This window comes from Pavona decussata, unplaced genomic scaffold (genome assembly GCF_977016875.1).
Source record: "Pavona decussata unplaced genomic scaffold, jaPavDecu1.1 SCAFFOLD_233, whole genome shotgun sequence".
Taxonomy (NCBI): domain Eukaryota; kingdom Metazoa; phylum Cnidaria; class Anthozoa; order Scleractinia; family Agariciidae; genus Pavona; species Pavona decussata.
Genome location: NW_028145638.1, coordinates 2271194 through 2284193, shown reverse-complemented (window position 1 = coordinate 2284193; position 13000 = coordinate 2271194). Strand labels below are relative to the sequence as shown.

At 37.5% G+C, this 13000-nt stretch overlaps 3 protein-coding genes across 3 annotated transcripts; 1 reads left to right on the top strand and 2 right to left on the bottom strand.

Annotated features, from left to right (window-relative positions):
• Window positions 1–333: 333 nt before the first annotated feature.
• Window positions 334–3006, bottom strand: LOC146458352 (HUWE1-associated protein modifying stress responses-like). The gene is made up of 3 exons (XM_085090622.1): window positions 2691–3006; window positions 2479–2562; window positions 334–1036 (listed from the first exon to the last, which is right to left on the bottom strand). The coding sequence occupies exons 1-3, from the start codon at window positions 2887–2889 to the stop codon at window positions 555–557; spliced, it is 765 nt and encodes a 254-aa protein (XP_084946748.1). The 5' UTR covers window positions 2890–3006; the 3' UTR covers window positions 334–554.
• A 54-nt stretch (window positions 3007–3060) lies between these two features.
• LOC146458351 (trimethyllysine dioxygenase, mitochondrial-like) lies at window positions 3061–7670 on the top strand. The gene has a single exon (XM_085090621.1). It carries the CDS (start codon window positions 3132–3134, stop codon window positions 4455–4457), a length of 1326 nt encoding a protein of 441 aa, XP_084946747.1. The 5' UTR covers window positions 3061–3131; the 3' UTR covers window positions 4458–7670.
• On the bottom strand, window positions 7187–11696 carry LOC146458350 (pre-mRNA splicing regulator USH1G-like). The gene is made up of 2 exons (XM_085090620.1): window positions 11315–11696; window positions 7187–9784 (listed from the first exon to the last, which is right to left on the bottom strand). The coding sequence occupies exons 1-2, from the start codon at window positions 11476–11478 to the stop codon at window positions 8581–8583; spliced, it is 1368 nt and encodes a 455-aa protein (XP_084946746.1). The 5' UTR covers window positions 11479–11696; the 3' UTR covers window positions 7187–8580.
• Window positions 11697–13000: the final 1304 nt, after the last annotated feature.

The window sequence follows — 13000 nt, the reverse complement described above, 5'->3', positions numbered from 1 at the left end:
GTTTAGACACTCTCTCCAGATCGTGCTTAATTTTACAAACCAAGATGACGGCAGCTCCATCGAAGCGTACCAGTCTCGAGGCTCCCACGGAAAAATAGGGGGACTGTGAACAGTCTTTTTAAGTACACATTAGATTCGGATGGTCAGTTGCTTGTTGAAGCATTTTATAAGAAAAATTAAAAGTAACGCTGTTCGATGTTTCGATGTTTCAAATATCATTATCAAGAATGAAGAAAACGTTTGATGTTGGGGTTGCTAAAAGACTTGAGTTTGAATAAATGACATTAGATTCTACCCATGTCTCAAACCTGACAGAAAAGAGCAACAAACTCGTCAAACAATAAAGTTTTAACACTATATTTTCCTATTTATAATCATTTCCATTTGATGTAGGGTATAATTTTAAATTAATCAACTAATTACACCAAAAGCTTTCATCAGTCCTTATCATACTATGCAATACACACATGTAAGGCCTCACACCAAAAGCTTTATAAAACAGAAACTTTTTCATTACATATCAAATTTGACAAAAATTGTTCATATCACTCTCTTCAGAAATAACGATTGCGTTTGTGTGAAGGCGACTCCATAACTATGTCTGTTGAACATGCAGAGCGCTTTCTTCCATCTCTTGATTCTGTATCTGCTAAATTTGCATCTGAGTGACTTCTGCGACGAGGATTATGATAGGACGCTAATCCTCCACTGGCACCAAAGAAGGCATTTGTGTTAATCTCCGGTCGAACTGTGAAGGCACTGAAAGGTGATCCATAACACTGCACGCCTGCGTCAACACCATCAGAGTCCATTCCAGATGGCAAAACCATTGAATTTGATCCTAAAGTCGTTGTAGAAGTGTGTCTCACTTCATGAGTTCTCCTGGGGGGAGAGCGACTTGCCAAATAAGACAACAGTTCTTCACGAAGGATGATTTTCTTTTTCTTCTTGGCCCAATTAAGAACATCTCTATTTCTCTTTTGATACCCAGACTGGAAACCTTGATCCATCCCACGCTTGTATGAATCGGCGCCATCTGTAATAAAAATTATACAATATTAGCAATATTATACAATATTGTCAGCTGACAGACTGAAGTCCAGCTCTGTTTAATTCTCACCAATAGAGGGATGGAAAACAGGCACAAGCGACAATTTGGCCTTTGTTATCAGATTTCTCCAAAAACAAAAAAAAATGCTGTACTTTGGCCTACAGACTTGTTATCATGTTACAGAACTTTTGTTTAGGTTTAAACAGAGAGGAAAGGAAATCATTTCAAGCATCACTTAACAGTTGGTTCATTTTTAGGCTAAAGATTAAGTCATGATCTTGTTTGGTAAATTCAAACCCTTAAATCACATTTTAAATATGGAACTACATTTCTGACACAATAACTAGTCTGTATGCATGCATAATTGGAGCAAATTTAGAGAAATTTGGATTCCAAAGACAAATCATTACATCGCCATTTTCCATAAACCCTTCTATTACAAACAGACTATTGCATTGTTGAAACAATACCACTGTCGATAAACTGATCAATGGTACAGTTTAGTTTATTTTAACTGGGGTTGGCCGGCATCTTGAGAAATAAATATTTCAAGTATTGTTTTTTAGTCCTTTCTCTCTTATGCAATAAAGGTCTGATTATTTTGCTAGTTATAAACTAAGCTCAAGTTGATTAAAACTTTTTGCAGTTCATTTCCTTTTCACCAAGTATAATTTAATATACACTATATTACAGTATAAAGAGTAGATTTCAAGGGATCGATTTTATTATTAGGTGGTTGGCATGGATAAGATGTTTAATCATACAAAACATGTTTGTGTGTAATTATATTCTGCTTGCTGGCCCCAAATTGACACACAGCAATGTTATGCCATCAGCTTGGTAAACATGTCAGTGACCACACTGTCAGTGTACACTTACGCCTGCTAATGAATACCTGCATAATATCTTTTATAGAAATTGATTATCGACGCAATGCATAATTACGTGATTAACAAGAAACTAATATAGCGCTGCCGAAGTACGCAACGAAAACACTATTAAACTATAGCCAAATATACTAAATAAGATAGATATTTTAACACAAACCCCCATACGAAAATCACACTGTGGGTGAATAACCACTGAAATGATTAACACTCTTGGGAAAGAAGTTACGACATTAACTGCACACAACAGCTCTCTTAATTAAAAGAATGCTTTCCTTCGCCACTTTCGATTCACCAAACGTTTCAAGAAAACCATCGCTTAGAAAACTCTAATCGAAAAAAAAAAAAAGACGAAACAAAATCTTAGAACTCTCTTTCGACGCCCATTGCACTTGTGATTATTCGTAATTTATGTGCAAATACTGATCAAAAAAGAAACTGCGCTTCGATCGATGGGATAATAATGGCTTTCCGCTAAAAAGTAGTGAAACATTTTCGGAGCTACAACTTAAAATAATGGAGAGAATGACTTGACTTTACCTTTATAAAGCAGAGTTATTGTATTTGCAGTGTCCTGAAAAGGGCTCCATAAGCGATCGTATGCTGTACTGCGATTGTGTCTCTCTGAAAGAAACAATACAAGCTAAGAAAAGCACGTACGCGTTCTGAGCAATCGTTGTTGCAGTAACTTTGCAAGAAATAAACTGGACGATAAGAATCGATTGAAACAGTAAAACACGAAAAAAACTAACCCTTATAAAGCTGGGCACAAGCAGTTGCTGCATTCTGAAACAGATTCCTCAATCGCTGCAAAGCTTGCTCTTTCTCAATCGCCAATCTCTCGTCCACATCTTCTTGCGTCTCGAGATGTTCAATGCATTGTTTCTCCCAGTTAGTGAAGCCCCGAGGCTCGTTCCCTCCTTCAAAGTCTTCCCTATCTCTCCCTTCCATTACTATTAACGATACAGTCACTTTACACCTTAAATTTTTACAAAAGTAACAAGACGGAAAAACATCAAATCAGACCACCACTTCCAACACCGCCATGTTTTCGTCTCCAAATGACGAACAGATCAAAAGGAGTGGTTACTAAGCTATGTGAATCGAGTTTAGAGCATGCGCTGTAAGCAAATACTCCCACGTAAACTCCCACCAAATGAACTTCCCCGTTTTACAATCGAAAAACATTACAAATGTTTTCTTTAAGGCGTTTTATTAACCGTTTTTCAAGAACTGCATTCCTTAGCATTCCTAGACATGAATCTTGGTCTGCATCAACCTGTTTAAAGGAACGCACGTATACCCCCACTTGGCCCAGGAGACTTTCCTCCTGGAGCGTCGAAAAGTCATCTGCAGTCTCCAATCGTGAAATCTCCGCAGTCACTACCGACAATGAATCTGTTTGCGTCAGTTGGGCGGATGGGAGCAGTGCTAAGTTCCATAACATCTGGTTGAGAGATCACTGCCAGTGTAGTCTGTGTTACAACTCCACCACTTATCAGAAAGAATTCAACATACTGGATGTGCCGTTGGACATTAAACCTGCCAATGTTTCCATAAATGGTGAGAACGGCCTGTCAATCACCTGGCCAGACAGTCATAAAACAGGTTTTGACGCAGAATGGTTGAAACGCCATTGTTATGGAAAGCAGGGTGCATCGGAGGTGGCAAGACTTACAGAGGACAAACAAGAACTCTTCCTTTGGGACAAGAAAACCATTGAATCAAACTTGCCTTGTCCTTTTCAATTTGACAAGGTCATTTCCAAAGAGGATGAGCTTAATGCACTCATGCAGCGCATAGTAAAGTATGGTTTTGCATTTGTAGAAGAAACCCCAACTACACGTAATGTCATTGAAGAGGTATCCTTGAAGTTAGGAGGTTTTGTCAAGGAAACACATTATGGTAAAGTCTGGGAATTTTCAAATGAGGTCATGCAACATGCCGACACTGCATATACATCGGATTTTCTCCGTGGACACACAGACAGCACTTATTTCTCGCAGCCAGCTGGCCTTCAGATGCTGCATTGTGTTGAACATGACGGAACAGGTGGATTCAACTTACTAGTCGATGCCTTCTATGCTGCTGAAAAGCTTAGGCAAGATGACAAAGCATCATTCGATTTCCTTACATCAACAAACATCCTCTTCCAGTACAAATCCGAAGACCTACATTTGAAAGCACATGGGCCAATAATTGAGCTTGATCCCTATGAGGGCTCTCTTTCTCAGATAAGGTTTAACACTTATGACATGTCACCGTTGGATTGCTTGAAGTACGAAGATGTACCACGATTTTACAAAGCACTAAGAACATTCACTGGTATCACATCTGCCCCTGAGAATCAGCTGTGGTTTAAGTTGGTCCCTGGTTTGTTGCTTATTATGGCTAATTGGAGGGTTCTTCATGGAAGATCATCATTTACAGGAAAACGGGTCATACAAGGTTGCTATGTCAATGGAGATGACTTCTTTGGAAAGTATCGAGTGAAAGCTATCACTTGCAAAGATACCTAACTTAGAGATACAGAGGTACAGGTAGACACAGAGGGCTCACTATTTCAAAAAAGTGATCTGCAGGTCACAGTTTAACAAAATTGTGTCTAGTAACTCATTTGATCTCAAATAAGTGAACATTTTGCTGTGTTTCATTGGCATATCACAACTTTTATTAGTCTGAAATGTCAGCTGTCTCCTCCCCCTAACCCGTGCCCCCTGCGGGTTAGGTGGAGGAGACGGCTGACATTTCAGACTAAACTTTTATCTATTTAGACTGACTAATATAATAATAATTATTTGTCAATTAAGGTTAAGATCTCCTTTAAATTAAGGATGGAGCCTACTAATTACAGAGGTATTTACACAGATTTTGACTACATGGGAAAAGGAGATCTTAGTTCGGGCTGTTGGAATCCTAAAACAAAATTGGGGGTTACCACACATTTTTCAGAGATTATCAAGCAACAGTAAATATTTTAAAAAGCCTTAAAATACAGAACAACGTATGTCATTTTCTGTCCAAATCGAAGCCTAATAAATTATTATCTCTGAACAATGCTTGGTTGCTCCCAGTTTTCTTTTTAGATTCTAATGGCCCTTAGTGAGATCTGCTTGTCCTACGTAGTTATACACCGCACCAAAGTATCGCCGTCTCAGTACGCACCGTCCTTAAGAATCAAACCCAAGTTTTCCTGACCTTCTTAAGATGCACAGAAAGTATGTGCAGTAACAAACGGCGGCACCATCCTGGAATTTACTTGTATCTTGTCTTGCTAAGGCACCATTTTAATAATAAACCTAAAATAATATATGCCTCATGGAAAACAAAGCTTACACTGTACTTCCATCATACAGATCATCCCAAATCCCATGGACATGTATCCAGTAACTGCAATATTCCCTGAGCCCCAGCTCTTAAAACATGACATACCATAACATGCTTGCTTTATTCAAGATGCAAATGTTACACTGATGCACATAGATCTAAATACACATATAAAAAGAAGAAAGAAGAAGGCATCTCGAAAGAAAGTTAAGAGGTTAGCCCTATGTATAAGATTTTAGCACGTACATATTTTGAACGGGTTTTTAGCTCATTAGACATAACACAATCAATGTGATTGATTGATTGATTTATTGATTGAATTGAATTGATTACCCTAAATTAGGGTAATCTTAAGAGAAAAGAGTGCATTTTACTAGTATTTATGATAAAAATCAGCGAAAATATAGAACAATGTTTCAGCAGCCCTGTGACTTCATTTTTAAGTTAAAAATTACAGCTGAAGTGGAACTATTTTTTTTTTCTTTGAACATGCTGGAATAAATATACTTGCGACAGAATTAATTGACGGTTTCTATTAAAGTATTCAAAGGAGCTGAAATGTTTAGATTTGCATAAAGAATGCTAAATAATTGCTTTAGCATTAATTGATTTTAGTTTGGTTTGGGTTCCTTTTGTGAATGAATAACACTATTTTTAATTATAGTCAAGACAATCCAGTTTTCCTTGGCATTTCTGTAAAACAGAAAACAAGTTAGTATTGATTAATTTTACTTATTAATAACATGCAAAATAATGAAGTTTAAAACACTTTTTGCTTTTAAGGTAGTTCAGAGTATCGAAATCCATCAAATGGATGTATTTAGTCTTGTAGTAACCCCATATAACCAGTGTTTGCAAGTGGTTGTTTGGGGCCGATCCAGCTTAGAGCTTAGTAAACAACGATGATAGCAATCAGCTTGTGTTCTTCCATTTGATATTTTTTCTTTTGTTCACAAGTTCAAAGTTTGCCTTAATAGGCTTTCTAATAATATTATTAACAATATTTTTATTAGATTATGAGCTCGAGATTTCTATCGCGTGATAGTTGATGAGGGCGAAGACCGAATCAACTATCACGCATAGAAATCGAGGGCGAATAATCTAATTGTTTTAGTATAAATCTACTAGTCGTTCAAAACTAAACAAGTAAATTATCTATTTCCCCATCGCAGGCACTTCCAAAACGTGAAGAAGCGGGCACCATTTTGTTGAAAATCGCTACTCGCTATCTATCACAGAATAGATAGCGAGTAGCGTAGCCAATCAGAGAACGGCATTCGTGATAGAACACTAGTAGATTTATGCTAATAATAATTATTATTAGAAAGTATGCAGAACTGTTAGTTACAATAAGCATGACATTTTTTTCCCCAGTTCAAATTGTTGAGTCCAGTACCAATCAAGTGTAACAGTTTTATTGTGGTATAATTTGTTAAGTTACAAACTTGATATCATCTCAGGGCTGGTCTGTATGTGGTCCATTGCTTGGAACTGTCCATGCCACCATTGTTAGATTTCAGCTTGCATTTTTTTTTTATCTTACTTCACATATATGTTGTATTTTTGTAAGTAAATGATTATTTTCCTTTTGTACTCCCCTGGGTGAACACCATGCAAGGACCTAAGTGTCCTGTTCATGCCTTTCCCGACCAACAGTCGGAGAGGAGAGGTGTTCTTCACAATTCTCCCTTTTTTAACCCTCGTACCATGTATATGTTTATACATTTTATTTTGTTTTAACTATGTGTTACCCAGTAAAGTTAGGTTCAAATTTTCATGTTGGGACAATTAACCCTTCAAGTTACTGTAGACAGAAAATGTACTGATCAAATTGTTAAAAGTCCAAATACATACAATTATGTGACACATTTTTAGCACACACCATACGCGTATATACCCCAGTCAAAGGAAGCAAACAATATTCAACACTAATTTCTTTATTTTTTACCTGAGAATATTTCACAGATAAATAATTCAATTCTAATAGATGGACAACATTAACCTTATTTTGTTAGCAATTTTCCCCTTTGCTGCAAAAGATAGAGTGAATACTAATTTTTGTGGTTTTATCATTTTGTAACACCCAATCATCACCATTGTTTTGCTGATAGTTTTTAAATTATTATTTTAGTGAGTGCTGTAATTAATGAGCAAGTTAACATAATTCCTTAAAAGCAATGGATGCAATGTTTCTTGTGAAAGTCTAGGTAACTTAATTATGCCATCCCTTTTCATGGCACAAGGGTCAATGTATGGAATTTAACATCCATGATCACCACTTGCTGTCACTTAACTAAATAAGTATTACACCACAGACACAGTGGATCTCATAATAATATTGTTTGTATTGTAGCTTATTTACAGCAGTGTAGATCTATGGAATAAAGGTTTAATTTGTAGTACAATGCTAGTGCTGTTAAACTCAAAGTCTAAAGCTTTTGACTGGTTGAAACCCAATTTGTAGCTCCAGAAAATATCTATACTCCCCCCCCCCCCCCCCCTCCCCACCTTACAGACGACATTTCTTCTAAGAACCCCATCCCCCTGGAATTTCCATCCCTTCTGTTGGGGGTATGGATGTTTTCTGGAACCGTGCCACAAAAAATTTCTTGGTTAGAACCCTAGACTCCTAGCAGAAGGGGACTCCAATATAAAAGCTCAGAGTGGAATTCCTGTTAAAAAAATACTGTTGGAAATTTTGAAAGCTAGCAAACCACAAAACATACAAGCATTTCATTCTGGGCACAGCTCAAATTTATTTTCACGAAGTTATCCCCAAGAGATGCAATGATTGATGAGTTGTAGAAAGCGGTCAGTGTCCAGGTCAGCGGAGTTACAAATAGACTGTTTTATTGTCTGGCATTATATTTGGCAGCTTATTCTTCAGAAGGTGCTAGGTTAACTCTGACAACAATCATTTTCGGCCTGGTTCAAGAATTGAACTTTACATATGCCAAACTTCAATAAATTTATGTAAATGAGCAAAAGCTTTTGTTTTGGCTAACTTGTATTAGGTTTGGCACAAGTAAAATTTGAGGTTTGAACTGGGCCTTAACTGTAAACACTCTATAAACAGTATGAAAGCAGTGAAATCAGTATTATTTTAAAGGGGTAAAACAAATTCCCCCCCCCCCCCCCCCACCATTTTTGTCTATCTTGAAAACTGGAGCCCAGAGCTCTCTGAATGAGTCCTTCCTAGAGCTCTCTGAAACCCCCAAATTTTGGGGGCTTCTTTTCAAAATTTCCAACATCTAAGCTATAGTTCCCACACCAACTAGAATTTTGGAGTGTGTTACAAGACCTATTACATCTGACTTATATCTTTGAGTCAGTCATTGGTCCTGGATGATTCAAAACCACTGTCCTTCTTTTAACAGCATCCAGCATTTTTCTTCTGGGGCCGAGAGGGAGCCCTATGTCCTTCAAATCTGCATCAGTACACAGTGCCAAAGTATTCAAGTCAATGCTTTCAGTTATCAACAATGTTGTGAACTGTTCCAGATTGAGAGAGGCCATGAAAGCTACCAATGATTTACTCTCTGTGGATTCTATTCCCATATCTGACTGAGAATAAGCATCTTCAAGATCAATAGATTTGAGACTGTGGATGTCATTTAATGGTGAGCTCATATTGCTCTGTCGGCTGCTGCGACTAGTGCGACTTCTAACACTGCCATTCGTCATCTTGGCGGAATTCTTAGGCACGTAATGAACATGAGTAGTAATGTTGCCTTTGTCGTCATATTTTTTAACCACATGCCCATAGGCAACATCTGATTCATCGATATCGTAAGGATCAATCGACTCAGATGCTAGACTCTCATGTTGACTCTCAACTAGTTTAGACTCCAGCTGATCCAACAGAGAAGGCGATCTTGTTGACATGTCCTCAAACAGGCCAGAATCATTTAATGACCTCTGACAGAGCATTTTTGGCTCACTGTCAGAGCTTCGCAATGAGCTGAACTTGGACCGTAAGGAAGCCATTGCTGTTATGCTTCGGAAATTTTCAGATGAATATGACTTCACACTTTTTCTGTCAGACATGTCATCCAGTTCTGAAGCACTGCTTGTTAATTCTGAGAATGGTTTCCCAGCGTGGTATTGGTAAGGTGTTGTACCATTCCCTGTCCAAGTTCCTTTCCTGACATTTATCTCAGACTTGCTTCTTTCCCTTGTTTCCTGTGCAACTTTTTTCTCGTATGAATTTTCTCTGGACCGGATACTTTTTTCCTGTTTTTTGACCCTTTTCATCATGTCCTTTTTGGCTTGTTTTCTGTGTCGTTCGACATCTTTTTGCTTACGCATCATGTGAATAGCAATGAGGCCATCCAAGTGGCGCACACATTCCATGCGTCCACGGAGTGCCGCTTCCTCCAGTGGGGTACGGCCTTCATTATCAAGAGCCCAGATGTTGGCACCAAAATTAGTAAGAAAGCTCAAACAGTTAAGCTGTCCACAGCTAGCTGCTAAGTGAACTGCAGTTGCACCATCATTGTTTGGCCTGTTGGCATCCCCTCTAAAAGACATAAAAGTTAAGTTGTAAAGTAATATCCACAAAAATGTCAATGAATTGGGTATTTTAACTCTTTTGTGACATGGATCATACCACTTAGCCATTCAAAACCCCCTACCAAAGGCTAGCCAATTTCTAAAGGTGACGTCTGTCACTCCTAAACAGTCAAAGGTTCAGAAAATGACCTAACCAAAACAGCACCCCAGTTGAATTTAATCTCCCACCAACCTTCACCCGTTTAACTTTTGATTCTGTAGATAAAATCTGAAAAGTACTAACACTGATTAAAAGCCAATGAGTGGTATTTTTCTATTTTGGATTTTATACTGTTTCAAATTTGAAGACTCTTGGGAATTGTGTTTGTGCATAGAATAGAAGATATGACTATATTGGCCAATGCAAAAATGTCATTCTTCAAGTTTAAATTGCCTGTCATGGCAACCTTCCCATTTAATCTATTTTATGCACATCAGTAGCAAATCATGGGCTGAAAGTCGAGGAAAAGTGAGGACGGTTACAAGTCTTAATGGAGATGTCCCTTGACCTAATCTTCCATAAATGGATTAAAACAAACAGCTATTTTTGCAAAAATTTTTGAAGAAAAAACCTACGATTTTTATCGTTATTTAAAACCAGCAGGCTATATTTTTGACCATCTAAAGTCTTTAAAGTACCCTAAGGCCCGTTTTATAATTTGTGTAATAATTGAGTAAATTCTAGACTCGCCGATCGATCGGCACGCCTTGTTTACTTGGATAGTTTTTAGAACCTATTTGATAAAAAATCTGAGTATTCAAGACAGTGAAAAAATATTTCAGAAGTGAAAGATTGCAACAGTTAAGTAAGTCAACTCGATCACTTTTTCTCCTGAACTCAATCCGAAAAGCATTAGCTTTAATTAATGACATTAATTAAGAACCTTCCATTTGTTCGAAAATCGAAAGAGGAAGTCTTAACTGATTTTCAAATCTTCGGGTTAATATCACTTATAACTGATGGTATTGGATAAGGCTACTAAGGCATAATTTGTGAGCTTTAAATACATTCTGTTTTCGCTCAAAAACGCAGTTACCATTTGTTTACAGTGCGAATCACCAAAAGATTAAGCTTAATCAATAAAATTTTCTCAGATTTCGCGGTTTCTTCTGTTTACTAAAGTTGCACTTTCAATGTTTCTTCATAAACGCGGAAAAGCCAGAGAATAGGCTAGATAAGGTTGAGCCTGGTCAAATTGCTTCACCGTCAACATCTTTGCTTCGTACTCTTTCTTAAAGTGAATTCAATTTAAGCGTATACAGTGACTAAGCTTACTTAAGCTTTTAAAAACTTTTAGTTCAATTAAACACCCACTGCAATATATGTTGGCAGGTGCCAACCTTAAGCTTTTAATTTTCCCTTAACACTAAATTTCCAAACAAAAAAGCTCAAATTAGCGCGTTCCAATCCTTCTGTTATGCCAAATCCATCTATCAAAGGTGATAGATTTCTATTCTCTTCCTCTATTATAAATTACGATTATTTTATTAGACATACCCCTTTCCGACTAACAGTCTTAAGGCCTCGACATTTCCACAGCTTGCGGCGTAATGAACTGGAGACATTCCATCTTCATCTCGTCGATTCGCATCCCGTTTCGTCGCTGTTTTTAGAAGTTCGAGAACGCTATCGCGAGCCGCTTTATGGTACAAATCACCCATTCTTGAAAATTTAAACGACAGACGCCATTGATCATCTTGTCCGCAGAATTCGATACATTTTCCCGCGCAATTCTGTAATATGAGACCGCCAGAGTAAATATCGAGCGATGCAAATGACCTTCTAAAGTTCTTTGCACTGTGTAACGTTGAAAAATAAACCCAAACCACAGCACACCGAGCGAATAATCATTTTAACACCGAACTGTTTATATATTATTCCCTGCTGTCTAAAATAAATTCAGTAAAATCCCACAGTGCTTAGTGCGCTTAGAGTGTGGGAGAAAAACAATGCAATTAAGTCTAACCACCGTAAACTCGTTTGTCACCGCTGGGGTCTTTTGTTCATTGTATCGCATCCAAAATTGAACTTATTGTCTTCCTTCTTTGGTGGAATCAATTATCCGTGTCCTCAATAACCCTGAACCCTGCTTCAATAAAACCTCCGTTCATAATTCGAGTTCGAGTTGTCATTGAGTTTTCTTCGTAAAAAAAAAGTCGTTCATTAGGAGTCCCATATCAGAAATGTTACTAGTTTTGTTTGATTTCTTTTCACTTTTGCTTTCACTTGACGCTGTGCAGAGTAAACTCATTCACCTTCCTTGTAGAAAGAAGACAATAGGACGATTTGGTTATGACCTAGCCTGAATTTGCGCAATGGAGCATAGAGATGCGAAACACTCAACGAAATTAAGAGAATATGCGCGCTATTAAAGTTAAATGTCATCCTTTTGAAGGCTTTTTGGCACATTGTCATGCAGCTGCTGCAAAAAATTGCGAAACTTCAGTAAAATAGATTGCCAGGTTCTTAGCTGCATTTTGCTGTCGTGGTGAGAAACGAGGGGGCGGGGGGGAGGGGGGCGGGGGTTAACTTCATCAAATCGCAAACCAAACTTCTCTCAAAAGGCAGTCAGTGCCGGAGGGCTATCATCAAGAACTCTGTATGCGTGGTTTAATCACAGACAACTTAGTTCAAAACTTACTGATAACCCTCCGTTTATACATAACGAAGGTGTTTTCAGTTTGCCAAATATTGGAAAAATATTTACATTTACATTTGCAATACGTTAAATATTGAAATAGTCACTTTTAAGCTTGTTGCAATAAAATGAGTGTTTTCAGGGGAGTTTGTTATTAACAATAATTTCTTCTTTTTTGTTTATTTTGTTTTGTTTTATTTGTTTGTTTGTTGTTTTTTTTTCATTATCAAGCAGATAAACAATGTCCGCTACCCAGTGAGAACACTAAAGCAAATCATTTTAAATGTTCTCTTCTGTTCCCAAATCGTTTGATGGCCCTTTAAAGGCATCGATCTGCATAAGCTGATACAGTCAATCTGTTAGAGTGCTTTAACTGAAATTTAGGTTGAAGGAAGTTTTAGGAAACGAATTTTTATTTCCCGAATATATGAGCTGTTGTTTGCTTCACAGAAATGCTACTTACTTCGCATTTTTATCGAAACGTTGGTAGTTTTCTAGTATTACAAAATTTTGAACTAACGTTTTGCCCAACTTGTTTTCTTTGC